This window comes from Leptonotus elevatus, chromosome 14 (assembly GCF_054856555.1).
Source record: "Leptonotus elevatus isolate MCC_2025b chromosome 14, RoL_Lele_1.0, whole genome shotgun sequence".
NCBI lineage: Eukaryota > Metazoa > Chordata > Actinopteri > Syngnathiformes > Syngnathidae > Leptonotus > Leptonotus elevatus.
The window spans coordinates 8,253,103-8,278,736 of record NC_141252.1 but is presented as its reverse complement, the minus strand read 5'-3'; the positions used below and the strand labels follow the sequence as shown (position 1 = coordinate 8,278,736).

The 25,634-nt window shown below is 38.9% G+C and overlaps 1 protein-coding gene across 3 annotated transcripts in view; it reads left to right on the top strand.

Annotated features, from left to right (window-relative positions):
* fsip1 (fibrous sheath interacting protein 1) overlaps positions 1-25,634 on the top strand; it is a 31,799-nt gene that overhangs the window by 2,262 nt on the left and 3,903 nt on the right. For all 3 annotated transcript variants that reach the window (XM_086095319.1, XM_086095320.1, XM_086095321.1), the window contains exons 5-8: positions 284-399; positions 3,209-3,331; positions 5,734-5,889; positions 19,601-19,753. In XM_086095319.1, the coding sequence (XP_085951445.1) occupies positions 284-399; positions 3,209-3,331; positions 5,734-5,889; positions 19,601-19,753 (548 nt within the window). The remainder of the gene's footprint in view (positions 1-283; positions 400-3,208; positions 3,332-5,733; positions 5,890-19,600; positions 19,754-25,634) is intronic.

The following is a 25,634-nucleotide window of genomic DNA, read 5'->3' as shown; positions in this document are numbered from 1 at the left end:
CATGGCAGATGCTGCATTGTAAAGAGACAAATGTGCACTAGATGGCACTATAAGCTTTGTAACCCCCCGACTGAAGGTCTTTTCTCCCTTCGAACACTATGTGCTGATTGACAGCACTGAAGTGAGTGGTAGGATTTAATACATAGTATTTATTTAGAAATAAGTCAACAATAAAGAAATAATATGACAGGGATGCCTTTACATTGCCAACCTACAGTAAGAACATAACCTTTGCTTGCCATAGTTTTTGCTGTGTCACCTAAAGTACATTCTCATCCAACAGGTGACGAGAGTGCAGACAACTTGAGCGAAGGATCCGAGTCTGTGTGCGAAGGGAGCCACGGTGACGCCTCTCAGAGCAAAAAGAGACAGAAAAACTTTGTCAAGAGAAATATTGAGGTATGTCAAAGTTCACGTTAGGCCAAGGGCAGTTGCAGGAATCTTATATGACTTGGAGCAAGTCTCCTCATCACTGTTTGTTTTTCCCAGTCTGACTAGGCTGAGGGGACAACACATTTTCTATTTTTGAGCGCCATTGGGAAAAATAAAAGATTCATTGGAGGCCCTTTGATGAGACCCGTTGGTCCATCTGTCTTGTCTGTCTGCTGACCGTCTGTCTTTTTAACTGTTTGGTTGGTCAACTGAGTGGTCTGTCGTTCTGTCTGTCAGTTTGTCTACAGTGTGTCCCTGTGTTTTTGTCTGTATGACTCAGGGTAGGAATGGCCATCTGGCATACAGGGCAGATGCCGTCTTTTGGGGCAGATGTAACAATCTTTTCCCTCCATTTTACTCCAAAAGACCAGCCCACAATTTCGAGGGGACAGCCCTCCAGTTACAATAGACAGCAAAATGAACCAATCAACATCAGTGACATAGCCATGTGGTAGCCAGGTGTGATTAGGAGTCATGTCTGAATACAAATATCAGAAGAATCAGCCTTTGAGAATAGAGTGTTTGATTCTTGCAGTCATTGTCAATTATATCCAGCCGTTATTTTCACACTATAGCAAGCAAGGTTACATGAAGTAAAACACACACATATCCAGATATTGCCCTGCTCAACACGTTCACAATTCAAGCAGAAACAAAAAAGCATTGTATAGAATTGTAAAGATTTTTTGTTAGATTTAATGATTTAAAGGAGAATTTTTTTGACATTCTATGCGGCCCCACTATGGTATTCTGGTTAATATTGGGTTAGTGGAATATGAGTTAAGCAGCAAAAATCCAGCAGTTTTTATCCATCTCAGGGGGCGGCCATTTTTCCACTTGCTATCGACTGAAGATGACATCAAATGTTGCTCAGGTCCCAGGTTTTACTGGTTTGGTTTATTGAACATATACAAACAAAAGTATGAAATACAAGTTAAAGTAAAAAAAAAAAAAGGAAGAAAGAGAAGAATTGGTCAATAGTATCATAATTTACATGTTCAAAAGGAGTAGGGAGAAGTACAAAAACATATCTAGTCTTACTCCCTAATACTTCTATTATGTTAATATACTAATCAGTTGTTCTTATTTAATAACATTAAAAAAATTAACAATAGAAAATAAACTGAACATGTTTATCTTAAGATAATATTGGTATGAGTTCAAACAACCAATCACAGCGCAGCTTCAGAAAACAGGTCAGCTGTGATTGGTCGTTGCCTGAGCTGAGCAACATTGATGTTCAGTCAACAGCAAAGTGGCAAAATGGCCGCCCCTTAGATGGGTAAAAACGGCTGGATTTTGCTGCATAACTCATATTCCACAAATGTAATATTAATCACAATGTCATGTTTAGACTAGTGAGGTCACATATAACATATGCAGTAGACGCCACGGACTTCTGACTTCAGAGTTTCACACATCAGCGCCGTTTCCAGCCACTGCTGGCCCGCGTTCCAACACTCGCACCCCTACCCCTGGGCCCCCCAACCGCGTGCAGGGCGTCTCATCCCTCTGAAATGCTTCGGACAATTGAGTCAAACACACTCGCACCCGTCGACGGGAACGCGCAACCGTGGGTCACAAAGGCGAAAGCGCAAGTACTGGGCCGCAGCCCACACGTCGCAAACCGGAACCGGAGACAAAGCTGATGTCGGAAGTCCCGCCTCCTCCGTGGCATATACCCCATTGTCAAGAATTGTTTAAGGTTGACTTTCTGTTACGAACTGTCACGGAGCGGAGTTGAGTCTGTCGGCGTGTGGAGTGGAGGACCCAAAATGCAGGGAGGCAGGAGAACCACGGCAGGAGTGCGGGTTAGACTGACGTACTTTATTTTACAAAAAACACTAACCGGGGTACTGGTTAGTGTTAAATAAACAAAGAACTGAAAAGCTACAAAATCAAAGTGACAGACAGACCACCGGCGGTGACCGCGACAAGCGGCAAATTATCCCACGCCGACTGATCACCACCCGGGAACTAAATACACCCACACTAATGAGGAGACTAGACACACCTGGGGCCAGGCACAAGTGGCTGAGGGCCTGGATTGGTCAAGCCGAGGAAGGGCAGGACCCCACTCAGGACCAATCGGGACCCCCAACCAAAACCAGAGCCCCAGACATGACACTTCCACTTTAAATTAATGGGCCGTTAATCATCTCTGTCAGCTCTTATTGGCTGTTGGCTAGCAAATGCATGAGAAAGAAGCACAGTACACTATAAGCAAAGCAACAGCAAATAAAATGATCTAGTAAATGAAGCTCCGCAAAACGTTGAAGTTTACTTGGACTTGTTCCTGCTTGTATTTTATGAGTGTGTTGAGCAAGGTTCTGAATATGCGTACGTTATGTTTCACCAAACAATGGCTTCTCAGTTAAAGAGGGAGTTAAGGGGTCTGTCTAGTTGTCTAAGTAGGCCAGCCTAGCTGTCTGCCATTTCTTAATCCTTCCATCAATCTGTCTCCCAATCAAAGTAAAAACCATTTGCTATAAGATCTAGCCAAGGTCATAATTTCTATTTTAAGTCAACATTTAAACTTGATAGAACCTTTGTCATTTGCCACACAAACTCTCTTGCTTTTAAATAATTCCAGAGTCAAAATATCCGTAATGTGTTTTTGCCCTGCAAACTTGGGCAAGCATGTTTTTGATTTTGGATAACATCTGGTTAAGGACACAGATTTTATTGTTGCTAGTACTTGTTTTTGTCCATTCGCAAACACACAACCGTCTGCAGTCAAGGTCTTTGTCTTTCCCAACATTGTGTGCTGCACTAGCTTGTCAGGGGCAAAGGAGGCCAAGTGCTGTTGACACAGGCAGAGGAAGAGCGTCTGGCCGAGCTCCTGCGAGACATAGATGAAGAGGAAGAAGAGAAGAGTGCCAGAGGCGCAGACAACGAGGTAAGCTGCCATGGGAGCGCAGAACAGGCAAAGTATGACTTTTGCAAGTTCTTTAATACTGCTCCCTTCTGTCTGGAGTCGCATCTTAGCAGGTGGTGATTCCATTTTGCCATGTCTGCTATCAACATTCTGCAAGATATTTTTATACTTTATGGGAACCAAAGGTTGTTTCCACTATCAAATATTCCTCTCACATAGTTGAATCGGGGCCTTGATCATGGTCACGATCGCGTCTGCGTTTTACAGCTAACGCTAACCGCTACGCATGTTTTGACGTCTGCTTGGCCACTGAGAAAGCCTCTGGGCAGAGCATCCTCACTACCCAAACGCTGCACACACGAGCCAGATGTAGTTCATAAGAGGCCACATGGTATGGTTTCTTTTTATGACACATTCTCATAATGGTTCTGCCCACGTCTTTGAAATGTAGTCAGAATCGTTCAGAAACGGGAAGATGGATTTTTATAAGTTGCAGTGGAGGTAGGGTGTGCCGATACTTGAACAGTAGACATATCACACAATGACCATAGAGTTCCTACCATCTTTAGATGTTTATCGTCATTTTTCTGTTTTAACCATCCCATATAGCACTTTTGGCAACTGTTAGGAATCATTATCTATCACATAAGTTTCCTTTTAGCTAGACCCCAACAGCTTTGCCGCCAGAATTTCCTAATGCCATGATTTAACTTTTTGAACAAATACCACAGTGATTCTAGTGGCAGCTATCAAATTGATGGGAGTGCAGTTGCTCAGATTTCCATATTTTATTGGCTAGAAGAAGACTTCCTGTTATTGCAAAGCGCGCTATTGCGAATGATCATGACAGAGCAAGAACATTATTTATGTCACTGGGACTTTGGCAGCGAATCATCTTCAGGACTGAGTTCCAGTTCTGGGTAGAATCCAATGGGACACATCAACTCAACATTCCTGCTCTGTTTGCCTTTTACGCTGTTTTTATTTTTTCAGAATGTTAGGTCTGGTAAACTAAGGCAATACTTTTAGCAGGTCCATATTCGTTGGATCCATTTCAAATATGGTATTACAAGTTGTATCTTTAGGATGTGGGAGGAAACCCAAGCACAGGGAGAACATGCAAACTCCACACTGAGATGTTCCAAATACATTATTTTATCAGTATGAATTATTGGCAATGATAATAATTTCCCCCACACAAATAAACCAGATGGGAGAACTTTCTCTTTAAACATGAATATAAATGTGTGAAAAGTGAAAGTAAATGATTGTATCCATTATCCAAAATTGCACAACATTTTTTTGATTTTATAGTTGGCACAAATGCTAGCCCTCCACAAAGGCTCATGGCAAGTGGTTGTGAAGTTTTTTGCATTGTCATTAACAAAACATAAAATTCACTTGGTATATAATGGTCTGCCTTACATGCCTTACCTGATATTTTGGTGTTATAAGATATCCTTTGGTTGATTGTTTTGCTTTGTAATGCGATCCACTGATGCACTTTGAGTCATTTATTGAATAGTATTTACGCAGACAAGCACGAGTTGAAACTTGCATTTGCGCCAGTGTGGGCGTGAACACAGCCAACTAGCTCCAATAGAAGCGGCTCCTCTCCTTCCCTTTCAAATAAGTCTTTGACATTGCAGAATCATAAATGTACTCACTGGTTTAAGCATTAATGGTAAAAAAAAAATGGATAGGTTGCATAGGGAAGGACATCTGATGTAAAAAAAAATACCAAAAGGAGTGACTCACTGTGGTGATCCCTGACAGGTGACAGTTGCTTCTTCATCTTCGAAAATATTGATAGTAAAATGAGTTATTTTTAAACACAGCTATACGGATAACCTGGTAGCCAATTTCTTGGTAACTTTCACTCTTCAGTATGGATTTTTTTTGTTTTGTTTACCCCTTGTCAGAGCAAAATCTTGATCCAACATGCTGGGTCAAATCCTCAACCCAATTTACTGGGTAGTGGGTATAAATAACCCAACATTGGTTAGTTTCTTTTTGGTTAGCTATTTCATTCAATTTGGGTTACTTTTAACCCAGTAGAGTGGTCAACAAAGCGCTGTATTTTGTATTTGTGCATCCACAATGTATTCTGAAAATTGTGGATCAAATTTTCCTCACTGATCAGAGAATACAGTTGCATTATTCAATCGTAATCTAGATCTTGTCTCGTCACGGAACACCAGTGACCTCACCACTCTTCCACCCCTTTCCCTCTCAAGGGGCAGTTGATTCTGCATTAGATCGTTCAGTTGGCAATGCTGTGAGCTTGGGCGTGATCCACTATCTCATCCTTGTTACCAAGATACAGATATGCAATGTTGAGCATCTCCCATTTAGCTTGCCACAATATAAAGGAGGCCTGTCCCGATGGTCAATGACTTATATGGCTGATGTATGTCTTCCAGGGGGACATGTGGGCTGTGCCGGTGTCGGAAAACCAGGGTTACACCCCGGAGACGTCCGACTTGGATCGTCTGATTACTATTGATTCCAAACTTCGCATTTTCCGGCCTGCCGTAGAACTCCCCTCACTGCAAAGCTTCTATACACTCTTAAAAGAGGTATGTTTCCCACAAAACCATGTTGAGACCGTAAAAGAAATAGTTCTCATAGTGCCGCCATAACTCTTGCAGACATGATTCAGAGAGGCAATCTTGTTAGGCTTAATACAAAACAAAACAACAGGGCATGAATGTCAACATCTTGTAAAATTGGTTGCAATTAACCTTTGGGAAGTCAGCGCTATTTAGGAATTAGGAAAAAATGGCAAAGTGCTTACTGCGGTAATCACTTTTCCATCATCGTTTCCACATAAATTACGCACATTGAGCTTCTTGTGCATTTTCCCCTGAACATTTTTCATCAGGCTCAGCATTATTCAGTCATGATTAGCAATGTTGTGCAAAGAAGGTAGGTGGTGTGAGACTCCTTGAACCAGAGTGGCTAAAATACAAATACATTAGGTTCAGTATATGGACAATGACAGACTGCACTTAAATATGCCACCACAATGGATTTGACATAAATCAATCTCTGATTGAGAAAAATATCAAACATATTAATGCATTCACCATTTTGGAATTACAGCCAATTTATACAGCATACCTGCACTTTCATTGGGTGACATAATTTCAAATGTGACCATTGTTTTTATTACTTTGAGCACATGGAAATTACCAAAATCCAAGCTTCCTCCCCGGAGATGTTTTGGCAGGCTTTCACTACATTTACGTTCAGTTTCTGTCAAGTAAGTGAAAAGCATATTCTTTTAGGTTGACATCAGGACACTGACTTGGACCTTGAATAGCATATTTCATTGCAATTACTGTATATCAATTGCTTTGGGGTTAGCAGATAATATAAAACACATTTATTTAGTAAGTACCCCCAAAAAATATTAAGCAAATAATAAAATAGTAATTAGAAAAGCAACAGGATGTCAGCAACACCGCATATGTCAATACCATATAATAATTATTATTTTAGTAACGGGCCTTATGCAGAACATCACGTTACCAAACTGGAAAACAGCTGACATGACTTCCTGTGTGAGCAGCGATGGGCTGGAGGCAATATGGTTTGAACGCTCACTTGCTATCATTTATACTTTCTGTGTGCATGTAAACCAGTGCTTCTTAACTATTTTTTGTTACATCAAACAGCGCTGAAGTGTCTATTTGCAGGCCAAATGTCCAGACGCAGATCTTAGGTTTGGCCATGGTTCTAAACGTGAGCTAAGGGGTTATCGCAGGATTTATTTTCACTGAATTTTCACCACATGGTAGGTTCAGAAAGGATCAGTGTTCTTTTAGAACAAAACTGAAAGGGGAAAAAAAGGTTTATAAAGCTTGAGAATTTTACAGTGTACTTTCGTGAGCCATCATAATATACCAAAGCATGCAGAAACATTTACAATAATTGAAGCCAAGAGATGGAATCTATGTCCATATCCCAAAATTTGATAATTTTATTAGTGCAAAATCCTCTGAAGTAGAAATGATGTATAAACTGTTGAAGATGAGGCCTGGTGTGCGGTTGATCATGCCAAACGATCTGCATACAATCATATATATGAGTTAAGTGAACATGACAAGAAGTAGTGCACTAATACCAGGTAATTTCGGTGTCAAGGTAAGAAAGTCAACATGCTGATTCAGCTAAATGCATCCACCTTAGGAAAAACAACAACTTCTCGGCGCCATCCTGTGGCCAGCAAGACCAAAGCTCACAGTTGAAATTGTCTTGAGTGTTTAAGGTAAGACAAAACAGGCCTTGTTCGAATCCCGTGTTATGAATGAACCTTTGGCTAATAGTACAAAAAAAAATTAAATTATTACTGGCCAGCTGGATGTGTTACTTTGAATGACCTACTTTTTCTCCTTGCCTTTTATCTCGCATGATTCAAAAGATTTCGGGAAAGTCAAATTCTCTATCATCCATCTGTCATCTGCTCTGTATTAGCGCTGATGGTCGCATTTAGTTTTTAATAACTTCTACAATGACACACTTTAATATGCTAGGTAACAACTAATACGAACAAGCAGAAGGTCACTTGAAAATACTGTATGGAAAGATGGTGCTGACCACACCTGGGCCCGAAGAATTTGTTGATGCCTCACCTGCCAGCTTATATGAAAAGAGATGCCGCCTCCACACTCATTTTCTTTCAAAGCATGTCATTCCCGCTGTAAAACCTGCAGGCGGTCATAAAAGCAAATGTGCTTTGTTTTGTGGTTTACTTTCTTCTCTGCAGAATCTTGGACTGCTCAGCACTGCACTAGTGTTAATTTTATCTGACATTTTTACATTTAGTCTCAGTTTTAGTCCCGTTTTAATCAGGCTGGTTAGTTTTTATCATAGTTAGTCAACCTCATCCCATTTTTATTTAGTCCATTTTTAGTCGACTATAAAACTAGCATTTTAGTCTTTATTGTAGTCCAAGAAAACATATTTTCTTCCGTCTAGTTTTAGTCAACAAAAATTGTTAACGTTTCAGTCTCTGCTCATCTGTCACATGACAATGTCAAAGTGACAGATGAGCAGAGACAAGATTTTACACAATCCTATAATTTTCGTCTCATGAACTAATATATCCATAGATTTTAGTCCAGTTCAAGTGAAGTACATTTTCGTCTCGTCTTCATTACTCGACAAAAATGCATACTGATTTAGCCCCAGTTATTGTTTATTAATTAAGGTTTTAGTCTAGTCTAGTCTAGTTTTAATCCGGTGAAAAATGTGTGTTGACAAAATTATTTTTGTTTAGTTTTTGTTGACGAAATTAACACTAGTCAGCACTCCCTAACTAGAACCAGTTAGACCAGTGGTTCCCAAATTTTTATTTTTTTATTTTTTTGCAGTTTACCCCTTTTGGAGACGGAATTATTTAGAATTGTATTTGAAATGGCCCCCCTCATCATTTGTTCACATTTTGACATCATGAGACCAATATGTCACCAAACAATTGATCAACAGTATCTCACCATTACAAGGTTTCGAATTCTCAAAATGAAGTAAGTGACCACTGAGCTTAGAACGTTACAGAGTGTCATCGGGAGGTTGCAACAGAGATACTGAGAGACTGGGAGAGTCACTGAAAGACATGAAACATCACAGATTGGTGTGCATGAGCATCAATGCTGTCTAAAACTGCATTAACGTGACGTGGCCTAGAGACATGGTTATTTCTTGGATAACCAGTCAAGAGTGATCCTCTGTAAAATTATACTGTAATTCTTTTAATAACTATTCCCTCTTATGTCTATCCAAGAAATGGAAAGTGCCACTTCAAAGTAGTAAAAACAGTAGCATGTTTCAATAAATAAACATCTAGACTTAAGCTTTTTGCACTTGGCCGAGGTAACTAGTTCCTGTTTAGTCACCATAGTAGTTGTAGCCTGTCTGGCAAAGCAGAAAACAGTGTTTTCCGTGGGTGAGCCCAGCTTGTTAGGTCTTGTATCATTGTAACGTTGGCACAGCATTTCGTCAGCCCCCTCATCAGAACGAAATTACAGGGTTGTTTGAGGTTGAGCAGGAGGACCAGCTCCAGAAAGGGAACAAGGTTTTCTCTTTCACTGGCAAATATTAAGACACGTGGAAAGGCTTACAAAGTCTTCTGTGCACGAGCAACTCATTTTTATACCAAAGTTCGCATGATTTGAACGTTTTGATTTTATAGGTCTAGGAAGGTTCTGTCTTAAAATGTGTGTGACATTGTAAAGCATTGATACTTGCACAGTATATAACATTATTGCCCTTTTTCATTTCATGCGTTACGCTCCCTTTAATTTGCAATTGCTCTGAATTGATCTCAATAAAAACATGTGTATGGCTCCAGCAACCACCCTTCTGAAGTTCAACAAGAAAAGGTCTTAATTATTATTCATTTGGGCTCTTTACACAAGGGCATGTTCATAAGGCATCTATAGTGAAAATTAATTAAAGCATTATGGTGTTCCAATCATTTTAATTAGATTTGATTGCATCAGATTGTTTTTTCTTCACAAGGTCACCAGCTGTTTGTTTGTTATTGGTTAGCTGTATTCTGATGAAAGGCAATGAATGAGGTCACATCATGTGGTTGGTCATGAGCACTTATGTTTTTAACCACAGCCAATTTGAGACAAGTTTTCGTCATGAATGGTGAGTTCGGCCAACATAATGTGGTCAAGTATTTTTGGCTCATCATGTAATTAAATAACACCATGACCAAAACCTTCTGTGAGATCGTCATGCAGATGAGCTTTCGTTTTAAATTACTGTATATCCATCCATTTTCTATAAGACTTGACCTAATCAAGGTTGCGGCCTTGCGGGTGAACTGAAGTCTCCTCCAGCTGACTTTGGCCAAGAGGCAGGGTAAACCGTGGACGGGTTGTTAGCCAATTGCAGAACCACGGGAAGACTTACCATTAGGCAAACACCGGCAACTGCCTTCTCGTAAAGTTTTCTTCCATTTAAAGCTGTTTTTGTTGCGGTATTAATTCACGCTCTTAAAACGCCTGACCCTATCATGATTGTTTTGAGTGCTGAATGTGTGTAGCCGGGTTGGCAAGCAGCTAATTTGTCCATTATCGCCAATAACTGATCTTAAGCGTGGAGCAGAGGTTTGTCAGTCACCAAAAATATTCAAGACAAAAATAAAAAATAAAGCACATTTATTCGTAGAGTTTGCGAAAGTAGATCACTGTCTCAAATTCTAGCACAGGGACAGTCTGGAGCCCTGTAAACTGTTAATTAGCTTAGCTTAATGGCAAAATTCAACCTGTCCCTACCTTTCCCCTTGGCCCCGTCAATCTTACTAATTATGTCTCATTTAAAGTACATTTAGTAGTTTTGTCATGACACTCTTCAAATTGAGCGTAGAAACCTGCACCAATTGCTCACTGACCCACATTTGGTCACTTTGTGATAAGGGCCAAACTATTTTGCAGCTAAAACGTGGGCCATATTGTTCTTGACTATTCACAGCACATGTCAGTGGAAGTGCACTGGAAGTGCAAAAGACGCTTCGGCATAGATTCCCTCCAGATGCGCTTGATATTCAACATTGGCTGTCCTTACGGTCTGTTCAAATGTTCTCGTGTCTGTGTCATTTGTTGGAAAACATTGTGATTACCTTATGTTAGCTAAGTGATATTTATGAAATTGGGCATAGCCTTTGAAACAAAGTTTTGATTTGGTGTCCCATTTTTCAACACCGGTCACTAGAAAGGCTTCATTTTGTAATTTATTTTACAGTTATTCATGGGGTGAGCCCTGCCAAGGAATTCAAAATGAATTAAAGCCACACCTAAATGTATTTTATTGTTTCCTAGTTTAAACTGTAAATACACCCCAAATTATAAAAACACTTAAATATAATTTCCACTCATTTTAAAAGTACTCTTAAAAATAATTGGTCTACAGATTATTTGCTTCTGCTTCTATTAATAGCCATTTAGCAGAGCAAAAACACATGAAGCAAAGACTTACACTAATAATAAAGTTAGCTTAGCGTTTCCTTAACAGCCTTACTTGACAACAACAACTTTAGCCACATATTTTCCCCAGAACGTTTGATCAAATTGAAAACTGCAGGACCTTGGAGTCCTTCAACTTAAGAAGTTCCACTGTATTTAATAGCCTACAGTACACAGAGTATGTGCACTAAGTCCTTGTTTTACATAATATAGACAGTTTAAAGCAACACTAAGGAACTTTCAGTTTATGTTGATTATGGCGGCGTCATATAGACAAAAGCGGTATTGTTATGTCTGAAGGAAGACCACATTTCCCATGAGGACAAGCACATTGCATTGTTTTTTTTTTTCTCAAACTGACTTCCGTCTTTGTAATGAATGGGTTAAGGGGGAAGTGACGTATGCCATAAAGCAGTCAGCACATTTGTAGTATTTTTGTGTGGCAGTGTTACTGCCATCCTCCCCAAAGTTGTTTAGTGCCAGTAAAAATGACACAGACCCCTCAGGCCATGGCAAAGGTACCAATCAACTGGTTTTAAATTGATGCTTCATCAGAAGAGTTATGAAAATATTTTATTAAGGTTAAAAAGTTCCTTAGTGCTACTTTAACTACATTATTTATACACTGAGGCCACTATTTTTAGGTTATCATATATTTCAATGCTGGATCCTCCTCAAGCAGGCGTCTATGTCTTGCTACTGGCTGCAGATTCTTGCAGACATACGAGTGAAAACTGTCTTGGTGGGAAACCAACAAACTCCTTCATGTGCAATCATCTTCATCCATCGCAGACATAAATCCTCAAATACTGGAAGGAACTCTGCATAAGTTATTTAGCAACTCAGCGAAGGGTTCCTTCGATCCAACAAGAATAGGGGCCTTGAGGTATTCTCGTTGTGAGATTACTCACTTGAAAGTCCAAATTAACACTACCTTAGGGGTCATACCTCTCAAAATCCTTTGCATTGTTTAGCAAACACTGAAAACAGCCAATGTGGTGTTAGTGCAGTATCAAATTTGTGGATGTAGGATGCATCACAAGGTTTTAATCTTTTCAGAAGAGATTTATCCGGACCACCCTCACTTCTGAAAAGAAAAAAAAAGTCCAGATGACCCACAAATGAATATCTCCTAACACTTCAGGAATGTTCAGCTATCAGCAATCATCTACAAGTTTGGGGAGTCTTAAAATGAAGATGGCAAATTAGAAAGATGTTTTGAATGGATGAGGCTTAAATTATTGGTAGAGGATATTCAAACGGCTACGCTGCTATGAGTTCGGCCTTGCCTTCTTCCAAGAAACATTATGCAGCAGTGAAGAGATTTTATTGTTGATTGAGCTTATTCTTGCAAATCTATTCACATTATATAGCACACAGCTGTGTCCCAGCACCTCAGAACTTGGCAGTTACAGGTCAGGCCTGCAAAGATGTCTGAGAAAAGAAATGAGGAAAAAAAAAGAGCACAGTCGTCAACCGTCTCAGCCATCGCTTCCGAACAGCTCTCACAGGGTGTGCTTGTGGCAAGCCAGAGCATGTGGACAAGCCTTGGCTGGTGGCCTGAGTCCACGTGGCACATGCCGAGTCTTGAATGCACCATCTGCAGGCAACCAGAAAAAGTCTAGGCGCATAGATAGAGCATACTGTTCTGAACAACACCAGCCATGGTTGGGTGACTCAGCCAAGCTGGAACAGAAACTCGTTACACTTCGCCAAAGGCAACATGCTCCACTCGAGAGACTATTTTCAATTAGTGGTCTTCTAATGTTGAGACCAAGCAATTAAGATACAATTATAACATAAGGAAGAAAACAATAATGGAAACATTGCGATAGAAAAATCTGAACGTCAACATCTTTGGAATTGTTTGTGGTTTACAAACGTGGGACAGTTGTGCTTCCATATGAAACAATGGTAGAAGTAGATTTCTTAAAGGAAAGTAGCCTACTTTCTTTTACCGTCTGGTGTGCTTTTCTTCATTTCTAATCTCTCTTCCAACAGCAATGTTATAAATCTCACAAACAACAAATCATGTGTCGTCCATTATAAGTTGCCTAGTAAGCAAAGCAAAGCAGATTAGCAGAATCGCTCTCATTCTGTTTCGTGCTTGTGCGCTTTGAGTGGCCACTTGTTGAAAGGCGGAGGTGAAAGGTAAAAAGTGCACATGTACAGTGAAATGTGTTTTCTGCCTTTAACCCAACCCATTGTCGCATTCTTAAACCTAACGGTGTGCTTTTTGAGTCCTTCTGGTTTCAAAGTGCTAATTGCTAACAGTTTTCCAGTCTTAAAGCTGAGTTTCGTCCTCAAAGCTAACCTAAAGTTACTGGCATGCTAACTGCTAACAGATTTCAAGTTACTTTGTAGAGTTGTGTCAGCACTTGGCTAACCTAAAGTTATGCTAACTGCTACCGGTTTTCAAATTTTAATGCTTAATTATGCCATCAAAGCTAAGCTAACTGCAAACAGTTTTCAAGTCACTTTGTAGAGTTGTGTCAGCACCTTGGCTATTAACCTAAATTCATTCAACTGCTAAGTTTTTTTTAGTCTGAGCTACGTCATTAAAGCTAAACGAACTGCTCATAGGTTTTAAGTCACTTTATAGAGCTGTGTCAGCACCCTGGCTGATACATTTTTCCCCCCATAAACACCATGCTGCTGTAAAAGTTCATACTAAGGCTTATAGTTAGAATTTTATTTACCGTACTCCACAGATATGTTGTGAGTGTTGGTAAAATAGTGCTGTAAAATTGAAAGCTCAGACATAGAAAAATAATTTTTTACAAGACGATATTGTTTACATAATTTACATTACATAATTTACATTACATCATTTACATTACTTTTTATCATTACATTATTTTATTATTTATTATTTTATTATTTACATTACTTTCTCCTTACAGAAGCACACTGAAACACAAATGCCCAAAGAAACCCTGACCTATATAGTAAATAGGCTTTCACTTGTATAGCACTTTTCTACCTAGGTACTCAAAGCGCTTTAACACTGTCTCCTTATTTTACCTACGGATGACGCAGCATCAAGAGCAACTGGGGGTTCAGCATCTTGCTGACACTGACCTAAATCATGGGTGGTCCCAAGTGTGTTCTGCACTCTCGTTTTGAATGCAACAGTTGTTTTTGGCGAACATGTATCGCAGAGGAAGGGGCCCACATTGGAGCTTTAAAGTCGAGCTAATGATTGACGTGATAGAAATATAGGTCAAATGGAAATGGAGCATTCAAGAACTGCTGAGTGCATGTACTGCATAATGCAAATACAAAAAATTTCCACAAAAACATTGCTTTTAATGTGTGTCTGTAAACGTTAAAAACAACAACAATATAATTAAAAATAATAATAATAATAATAAAAAAAACTATATAAATCAAACTGATTTATGTCTAGCTGGGATGAGATCAATTGCTGCTAGACTGGATTTCCATTCCGGGTGTAGTTGGCGAGGGTAGGTTCACTCCCCTGCCGTGAGTGCATTATCGCCACCCGCAGGACTGTGTAAGAGCATCGACCACAATTTAGGCCTTGGTCTTGGCAAAAGCCTTGTTTTGTAAAAAATAATTATAATAAAAATTTAAAAGAAAAGAAAAAAGAACTCCTTGGTGTAATAGATCATCACCATTAATGATTTTGTTTTGTCTTGGGCGATGGTATGTCATCATTTAGCCGCTACATCTGTTTATCTTGGTTGTCACAGTGACAACTCCTGTGTGGAACATGTTGCACTGCTAAAATTGGTCATGAGTGTGAAATATGCTTGCTTGCTTATACTCTTCTGAAAAGCATTCAAGTAGCACACTGACCGTGTTTATTCGCTCATGCTTCATAATGGTTGGCAGGCCGTCTTTGTTCCCTCATGTTGTGGGGAAGTAAAATGAGCTTTGTGGTAACGTGAGTACATATTCTCTGGAGGTGTCACATCCAGCGTGATTGATCCCGTTTCTATTTTTACTGACATCCATTTTGCAGTTGAGGACAATTTGGAGCCTCAAAAAATTTGCTTCGTCCAATTGGGCAATTTAAATCGACTTAACGGGGCTCAGCAACCCCAAATCATTCGTTTGATGTTTCTTCAATAGTTTGACACACTTTCGTTGAAAAATATAATTGTGTTTGACGTGTTTTTCATCCCTCCCAAAAGTCTCGTGACCCAGATATTGTTGGTGGGAATATCCGAGAAGCATGTCAAGAAGCTTCGTAAAGAAGAACAAATGCTGTGGCGTATGCTAACAAACCCTGGAGTTTGTTAAAGTCAAGAATTGACATTCGCTCCAACAAGTGACTCATTACTACATTTAGCTGGAACAACTGCACAGACTAATCAATCCAGATTTGCCAGTGCCTTGACAAGGAATGTAAACATGCGTTTATTATTTCTTGCAAAGCAAAGCAACAAACAGGCTAAAGACCAGAAAGATTTAACATAAATCCTGGTGTTAATGTACAAACGAGTGACAAATGTAAGGAAAACAACATGTGTCAGCAAGTTGTGGACCACCATGTCCTGCCAGAACAGCCTCCAGTCCATCCTGACAAGTCCATGGAACGTGACTGCGAGGATGAAAGACATTCTTTCAAAAGATATTCCATCATTGATGGGGTAGTACGGAGGTCTGTCCTAATACTTTTTCCAAAAAGTCCCACAAGTGTTGAATTGGGTCACAATCTGGATATTGTTCCTCCTCATGTCCAAGCACACACTATCCTGTGACCCCTCTGTTCTGCACGACGGCATCTGCGTGTCATATTGTTGCAGTCATTTGTTCTTTTTGTGTAGTCTTCACACCAGCCCGTAATACAACACAAGTACAAGTGTGTTGCTGTGTTATTTTTTATTTTTTGCTTTCAGGTGTTGCATTGGTATTTTATTTATTTATGTATTTATTTATTTATTTATTTATTTATTTATGAAAGTTTTGTTTTTATTGCACATCAAAATAAACAGACTAATACAGATTCTTATTTAGATTTTATTCCATACTTTTTATTGTAAACAATCACATATATATATTTTTTATTTTATTTTATTTTTTCTCTTTTTTTTATTTTTATTTTTTTATTTTATTTTATTTTAATAATCACATATTTATGACAAATACGACTATTCAGAGGCCATACGGGGTCATAGTGTATTTGTGTCATGGGCGAGCACTTCTGATTGTGAAAGCCCTGGGCAGATTACATCGGCATGGCAACACATGGAAGCTGAAATCTGATTGGACAACAAAAAGTTTTAATATCCACGCTACTAGAAGCTAGGCAACCTATGAAATGAGGATAAAAGACAGTTGGAAAATGCATACATATTCATTTTGTTGTAAATGTAGGTCAGTGCTTTTTATCGTATTTAGGCAAGCAGAAAAGGCCGTGCCCTGTGACTGACTAGTGACAAATCTAGGGTGTAGTTAGCATTTCACCCAAAGAAATGGTTTAGAAAATAGATGGATTTTTTTTTTTAACCCTGTTTTCATGAGGTAGTGTGTCTACACTCTCTATGTCTTTAGTGGGAGGCTTCTATAGGACTACTTAGACCACTGTTTGAGGAAATATCATACATGGCACTAATTTGAACTGAATTGAAATTATAATGTATCAATATATAATATATTGATATAAAAATATTCCATCATAATACAAAGTGACACACATGTCAAAACTCTGTTCAGTGTTCAGCATTGCAGCCAAAGTTCATAAGTTCGAGTTGGTCCAGTCATTACCAAAGCAAATAAACTACCAGAATTTGTTTCATTTAATGGTGAGAGAATAGTTATAAAAACAGACATTAATTTTGATATTTTTTTTTGTCTGGTTGGAACACTATCGTTTCATGACAGGGGTCTGACCTGCACATGGTGCTAAATTTTGTAGTCTTGATGAACAAGAGCGCTCCAGTAAAGACCACTTGAAATAAGCCTTAGATAGAAGCTGTCATTAGTTCCACCAACAGTACATTACTGTATACTTTCGCATGTACTTTTAAGTTGTCCTGGTAGGATGTCCCTCAAACCATTTCCCCATATTGTATGAATGTATTTAGTATTGTAATCATAAAAAAGGGTAATCATTTGAAGCTGAACTTTACGTGGAACTTAATGCTATAGCAAAATCAATAAACCCAGTGTTAATACTAACAATTGCTCAAAGTTTGATCTTTAATAAATGATTATTTAGCGGTATACAACTACTGAGATGTTGACATTTTATGCAATATCCATTCATTTTAGCTTCATGTGTGTGGCAGACTAAAAAAACAAAAAAACATTAGAGAATTCAACCAATTGCACTGGACTAACACTCCAAAACAACCCTGTGATTGACAGCTTCCTCTTTGCTTGACCCTATCATTTTTTATCCCAGTCATTGCTTTTATAGATTATATATTTATAGCGGTCCAAACGATCACCCGACCACAAGTCATTTGCTGGCTAGTCTCCATTTCTAAATTGGCCAATGACTAATTCAGGAAGAACCAGAGTGACAACGTACAGTCCACAATGAGAGTGAGCTACATCAACAAAGTTGTTTCTCCCACATTTCAGTATTTAATGACCTTAGGCTCAATGTCTAATCAATTTATAAAGATAATTTAGGATAGCGCGGTTTGATAGAGCATAAGGATAAATTTAGCCAAATTATAAATTGAAGTTGTGACATATAATTGTAAATAAATACCTATATATCCCAATATAATTTTTTTTCTTAAAATTTCATAAAATTAATGGAAAATTTCAATTTCATTTTTTTAGTTCCTGATTGTAAACTCGGCCACTGCCGCGAGTATCAAAACCTTGAATTTTCAATTTTATTTTATTTTACTAATATATATTTTTTTAATGCTGTGTATCGCCCCGATACCGGTACTTGTCCCTGCCCAAATGTTTCTAATAATGTGTCAAAAAAGATGACGATATATTCACATCACTAAAGATTAATATCATGCAGTATTACAATGTGAAATGTGTTGGATATTCTATTGTATTTGTATTGTCGCTGAAGGGTAGATCTTCAGGACACTACTCCATTGTGTTTGTCCCACATGGAATAAATCCACTCTTCAAGCTTTCGTTCCAATTCCTTGCTAACATTCTCCTCCAGTGAGGAGTGCTCTCTTCTTGTCAACGGACATCAGATTATTCTTAATTTTTTCCCCCTCAAGTCCTTCTTTTTGGGCCAATGTTGAAATGTTAGCAGCTTGAATTCTCTTCACCGCATACAGCTGTAATTTCCCTAAACCGCCCTTTTAAGCAACCAATTCCGATTTTCGTATTACTTTGGTTCTGAGCGACACTCAATCCTTTAAAGCTTCCTCTCATGTCAAACCCTTCTGAACTCAGTAGTTGTTTTGAAAATATTCTTTAAAACATATATTATTTTGATGTTCATCGGGCACTTGCACAAATGAAATTTCACTTTTTTTTTTTGGTTCCATTTCCAAAACTCATAAACCTAGATAAATCTGGCTGAAACTGCGGTTGTCCACATTTGTCATTTGAATCCATCAAAAAATCAACCACTCCATCTTTTATATCAGTTATTTATTCCAAAATGCTAACGTTACTAGCAGATGGTTGAAGTTGCAACCAGTGGTTGTTCCATTCCTAAATATTACAGTCCTCTGCCTTGATCATCATATGATGGGCTATTTCTGCGCTCTGTTGTCATTGGTCTATGTCTTTATTGATTTTGCATTATTTCCTGGTGTCTGTTTGATATGGTGGTGGTAATAAACCTTCTGCCTGCCTCTCTGGAAATTTGCTAATACCTCTCCATGGATAGCAGTGAATAAAAGCCCTTGTTAGTCACAAAAGCTTGACGGCCTAACACTTAACAGTAATTCAAATTTGTCTGATCTTAGAGAACGCTCCATTCTATAGTTAATGTTTTTTGTCATTAAGTAAGCTTGTTACTATTTCCTGAAAACCAAACCTTTCTTCCATCAGTTGTCTGCACAAAATCCCTTCAGTCTGAGTGTCTTATTAGCCATTTCCACAGTTTGCCTTGCACTTAGTCAACCAAGAGCACATGTGTAATTTATGGGAGGTTGTTTGAGTACCTGATGTGATTCTTTGCTAAGCAGCGGCGAGCCACAGCAATGAGCATCACGCAAGTCTTGAAGCAATTTGAATCTTTCAACTCAAATGAATGATGATGAACTGCTACATGGATGGACTCCCAAATGTGGGAGCCATCAGCTGAGCGTGTGATTCTAGGACAGTGCCCAAATATGTCCGCATGCTCGTCGACTCGCTGGCTCTGCGTGACAATCACCCGCGCGCGTCTGTTGTCTATCAGGGACGTGCCGCGGACATTGACCTGAGCCGTGACGGCGACCCTCAGCCGCCAGAGAAGGTCCTGCAGGACATCAAGGAGAGGAGGACGCAGGAGAAGCAACTCCTGGAGATCCAACGGCAGCTGGACCTTCTGGGCCAGGACCAGGAGATGACAGTGAGTTGGCAGCAGCCATGTTTCCTCACACACTCACAACACAAAAATGCACTTCATCAACACACCACCTGTGTTTCTCATTAGAACCACCCTTCTTTGTTTATCTCATGCACATACATGACAAATTATAACAAGCACAAAGTTCATATCCAGTGAGGATGATAATAAACAGTGCAGCATTTGTGTCAATACAAACCTATTGCTTCCTTGTTTTAGTCTTTTTCAGCAAGCTCAGAGTTATTACATTTCTTTCTGTTGTTAAGTTTGCTTTAGTCATTGCAAGCATCCAAAGACAATGATGCATTGATGTCCTTTTGTCCAGCGTAGTGTTTCGTGCCTTCCTGGCATTCTCGGTTGCGACATGATGTCCGAGCTCCACTCTGTTCCCTGGAAACCATTTGGAGCTCATTCAGCTTTTAGCTTAGTGGATTTACAAACACCAAAGAAGGGCCAAGAGAGCCAGATTAGATGAAAAGGCTACTCTTACTGTTCCTTTGTTCACTAGTAAAGTTTGAAAACAAACAAATAAACAAAACCCAAACAAATAATAATCATTTATTTTTTTAATAATGGAGGATTCGGTGAATGCACATAGGTTCAAGGTATGGTCCAAAGGATTTGTTTTGGTCTGTCTGGAACGTTTTTGGGCGGAGACTCAATGTTTTCCTTCCAGCCAAGCCGCGGAGGCAGGCGACTATCAATGGCATATACAAATTTGCTGTGCAAACACAGGCTCCTGATTGGTGGGCTGTATTCACGCTCGTTCCTGGTTGGCTGCTTCCTGGAGCGTCAGTTTTGAATGTTGTCTTTACAAACAGCAACGGGAAAAACTTCGGACCATGCCTTTCAGTACTTCCAACAAAGTTAAAGTGGAAGTCAACCTTGACTAATAATATGTTGTATGTGATAAAACATGACATTCTGATTAATATTACATTTGTGGAATATGAGTTATGAAGCAAAATCCACTTGTTTTTTATTCATCTCAGGGGGCGGCTGGATTTTGCTGCTTAACTCATATTCACAAATATAATATTAATCAGAATGTCATGTTGAAACTAGTGAGGTCACATATAACATATTATTGTCAAGATTTGTATTTATTTTTTATTTTATTTATTTTTTTATTTTTTATTATTTATTTTTTTTTGGGGGGGGGACTTCCCTAAAGAGAACGCTTGAAGCAATGGTTGTTATTACAAAAACGGCTAGCAGGTGGCAGCAGAGTAAAAGAGATCAACCAGGGCCATGTTGCAAAAAGCTCCTTTCACCACTGTTTTAAACAGATTTGTGAATAATGATGAAACTTAGCTATATTCTAGTGCTAATTGCTGCAAAACGGAAACAGGTAGAAATATACTTTTTTTTTCCTGATGAAAGAAGAGATTCTAATCTTTTTTTTTTTGGTAGTTTCCATGTTTTTATAACAATAGAACACAATATTCTGTGGGCCTTGCAAAATCAGTCAAAATCCGGTAAAACAGCCTGGACTGGAGCGAAGGGGGTTGCTCCAGTGAAAATGGCTGGGAGTGAATGAGTCAAGAACTACTGATTAAGACACATTCGACTTTGCTGGTCTTCAGCAACAAATAATGTTTTGTTTCTCATTTGACCTCCATAAAGCATCTCTGAGTATCTTGCACCCCCCCCCCCACCCCCCAAATATTATTGCATAATCAGACATATGGTTTGATGCTGATCAATCATGGCGTGATGAAACAAATGACTAATAAGAACATAAAAGATTTAAGGGGTAATAAAAACACTGACGTGGCAGTCACAGCTTAACTTCAAACAAGGCATCATGACATGCAAACAAAATCTCGCCCTGGCTTAATTAAGCTTTTTGGTTTTTACACTCCAGTCTGTAGATTTTTGCACTTAAATTTAGTGTCACTGCACTCTATATACCATCATTAAAACTTGGATGAAGCACTAACTTGTCTCGTTTAGTGCATCAAGGCTTGTTTGTTTGTGAAGATTTATTTGTGGAGTTAGGAGGAGGGCCGATTTCCCCACCCAAATCCTCTTACGGCCATAAAGTTGTGATTTTTAACACACCCATAAATCAAACTTGTCTTGTAAAGTGTGAAAAGTATTAAAGTATCATGCAAGTTCTCTGCATAATTCTACTGAAGTCCAAAATTCTCAGAAACAGTATGATTATGTAGTTTAATAAAAATGTTACTATTATTAACATAACAATTCTGGGAAAAAAAATTCTCGTTGTCTTACAAAAGTAGTTAGACGAGCATAATCTGATAGATCAACTACAAGCGTGGTTTAAAAGAAAATTGCTGTTTGACTAGATAACAATGCTCCAGATTGATTAGTTCAAAGATTTATTAAAGTACAGTGAAATCTTTAATATACTAATTGGGGTGGGAGGGGTCGTCAGTTGAAGCCGAATGTCTGCTAAGTTGAATTACCCTACTTACTTTTGTGGCCTAAAATTCAAATAAATAAAAAAAAACAGTCAAATTACTGCAATTAAATATAAAAAAATATATATTAAAATGCTTGAAACTGAAAAGTTTTCAAGTTTATTCAAACTTACCAACGCTGGTGCATGATAAATGTAGCCGTTACGTTAGCGCTTCCTTTTGTCACCTCAGTTCTGATTGGATCCATAGATAAAGAGCTTGACAAAAAAACTGTATACTGTACCAAAAACAGAATGTTCCAGAGGTGTGTACATGACTAGCGCCTGAAAACAAAACAGACGTCGATGTATAGGTAAATACCACATACTCCTTTTGAACTGCAGGCCTACTATAACAATGCTAAGCTAATTTCCATGCTAAACATACCCACCACACATGTCCGTGCTTTGAAAGTCGCCCCTACAAAGATGGCTGCCACGTAGGCATGTCTGTGAGCCTGCTCCATCCATCCATCCATCCATCCATCCATCAGACTTTGACAGCTCGTGTATGAAGGTGTGTTTTGAGTGTACTGGACACATCAATATAATCCTTAAGTACCTTAAACGTGCCTCATGGTTCGTTACTACTCTGAAGAGTACTCGTGCTCGTCTGCTTTGACCTCATTGTTCAAACAGGTGCATCAATCATATGTGACAGTGAAGAAACAAGTTGGTAACAATTACTAGAGCATCCAACTGCACTGCATTGTTGAAGGATAAAAGGACAAACAATTGCAAACAGCCCATATGAGTCAGTCAAAGGGTTCGCCTTATGGAAAAAATTGGTTCAAGTTAAATTAGACATTGGTGGTGGATTTGTGCAAGCACTATTCAGCTGCAGTCCGATCTACTCTGCAGGGTGTCTTTGAGTCTCCAGAAGTTTCCACACCACAAAAAGTCACTAGATTTGTTATTTATTATTATTATTACTTTAAATAGCACAGGGAGGGGTCGGAAAGGTCACACAGTTGGCAACATGGAGTTGCCCTCACTTCATCGCAACATGGAGTTGCCCAAATGCTGTCCCTGGTCGTCCTGGTAACGAAAGCCATACTCAGCATTTGAATGAGACAGAACCACACCCACATTTTTTCAACCCGAGTTTAACAAATGGATGCTCGGTGTGCTGTAATTTTTCATCCTTCTGATTCTTCATTAACCAAACAATAGACATCACCATGTCTAGTTTCAAAAACTCCTTCAATTGTTTGCATTCAAGTACATTACCATAAAATTCACCATTCTTTTGATGATTTTATGGCATTTTGGGAATTAGCAGTAAAAATGGATGGGGTGTTATTTTAAAGCAATTCTATTAAAACGACCCTCGTATTATGAAAAGACAGCAATAAAGTAACTTGGCCATTGATCAAATTGTGGGTCTTATTAGTCTGTAACATCCGTTTCAGATATTCAATTCTTCCAGTGTCGTGAAATATAACGTCTGTAGGCGCCACACTGACTCTTTAAGCAGAGCTCGGCATCAACTTAAGGCAAGGCTGCCCTGTAATGAAAAACAAGTGAACTCAGCAGCCAGCCTCTTTGGATGAAAACGATCTTGAAGTCTACATGTGATGAGTTGTTTTTGGATCGTCAGTGGTTTATGATTGATGTGGATGTGAACATTTGTTGACCTACGTTTACTTTGATTTTGTCCCAGTTACAATATGCATTCATGCTTCGCATAAAATGTGGACTTCCATGACTCTTCACCCGTATTGTGTGAAAGGAGAGCAGCCACGTTATGGAAGAAGCTGTTAGTATTGTACGCATCTTCAGCCACATTCTTCCAGTCACCAGCCAACACTTGTGACCATAAGTGAGTGCTGAAATGTGAATTGACTGACACCCTAAACTCTGATGGTATGTCCCCTTTTGGATTGTAGAGAGGAAACCATATTCTGATATTCAAGTCTTTGAATTCGTACATCCATTTTCTATAGTTCCTGTCCCTGTTATTAACTAGGAGTTGGAGCCAATTCCAGTCTATGTTTTCGGCGAGAGGCCATCTGCAGGGCATTGAGTTTCGTCCCCCAAACTTTAGAATTGACGACTAGTCAAGTCTTTTTAATTAGAGACAAATGTTGAGACATACGTTTTCATTCAGTGTTTATGCGGAATCTCATCAAGACGTTTTAGACAATTCCTCCAACTTCATGTTTTTAGCATTTGGGGAAGGCCTTTTATGTATCAGTCCAAAAAGCATGGTCCTTATAGGCCTGCTTGGATGAGTCCGGTGTGAGAGATCGTAAAATGTGTGCTGTTATTTTTATGTTGATTTGAATCTGAAAGAAGTTGAATCATTAGATTTTAAAATCAGCGCATCATTCAGTTGTATCACACCCAGTGTTTGGAGATATGTAGGCTATGCATTGCTGAGGATTTGTTGTTTGTTTGAATTTAATTAACTTGATAGTTAGGGCTTGGGAAGACTTTCACATGTTGCGTTTCAATAAACATGACGAGTCAAATTGCAATCCCACTGACTCGAACCAAATTGAAGGGTTACATTTTAAAATAGTTACATCTTGAATTGTATCGTACCCCATATATCGAAAATCATACAATTCTCAAATCATCTAGATTGGAGAGCTGCACACCTCTAATATATATAGTCTTTGACACAAAAACATAAGCGGAGCTGGTTTTGCAAATTTTTTCATGTATTTCAAGTTTGTGTTTGCTGACCTATCACACGTGAGCAATGTGCTTTGATTTCCTTTCCAGGAAAAAGCCCGATTTGGCGTGTCTTACATTGTTGTCATTGATAACATATTCCTCTCAAAATAAAGTACAAAAAAGCAAACAATTCCAGAAAGATGAGATTTCCATGGAATTTCTGAGGACTGGCCTTATGAGGTTAGTTTTCCTGCATCTTCATTTGGCTGTGTTCCTATGTCAACTACAAAAAAAGGAGAACAATCCCTCTGTTTATTGTAATGTGGGATGGTTCCAAAAGAAGGCTCGTAATTAGTCTAACATCAATCATACTCATTCTCACTTGTCAGCCAAAATCATGGCGCTTCGCGTCCATATTTATGACAGTACAATACATATTATATGACATATTTAGATATGGACCAACAAGTTATAATAGTGCATTCTGCACAGTCTGAAGCGATTCACTGCAAGGGATGAATATGAAAATCTGCCTTTATGTATGTATCTGTATATATATCTGTATCTGTTCTGTCACAAGACTGGAGACAAGGAGTAATCTCCCAAAAATATTTTTATTATTAATTTTCTAAAGAACAACATTTTTTGAATTTGATTTAAAGAAACAAACCACAACTGAGAACATAGCATGACAAAGGTATGTGACAATTGACAGGAACAGACGCAAAGACAACGAACCTCCAAGCAGAAAAATATCCAAGTAAACTGACGAAAAAGTGAGGAACATCTTGTCGAGAGCCGATTGGTTGACACAAGGGGCCGGGGTTGACGAGGGTG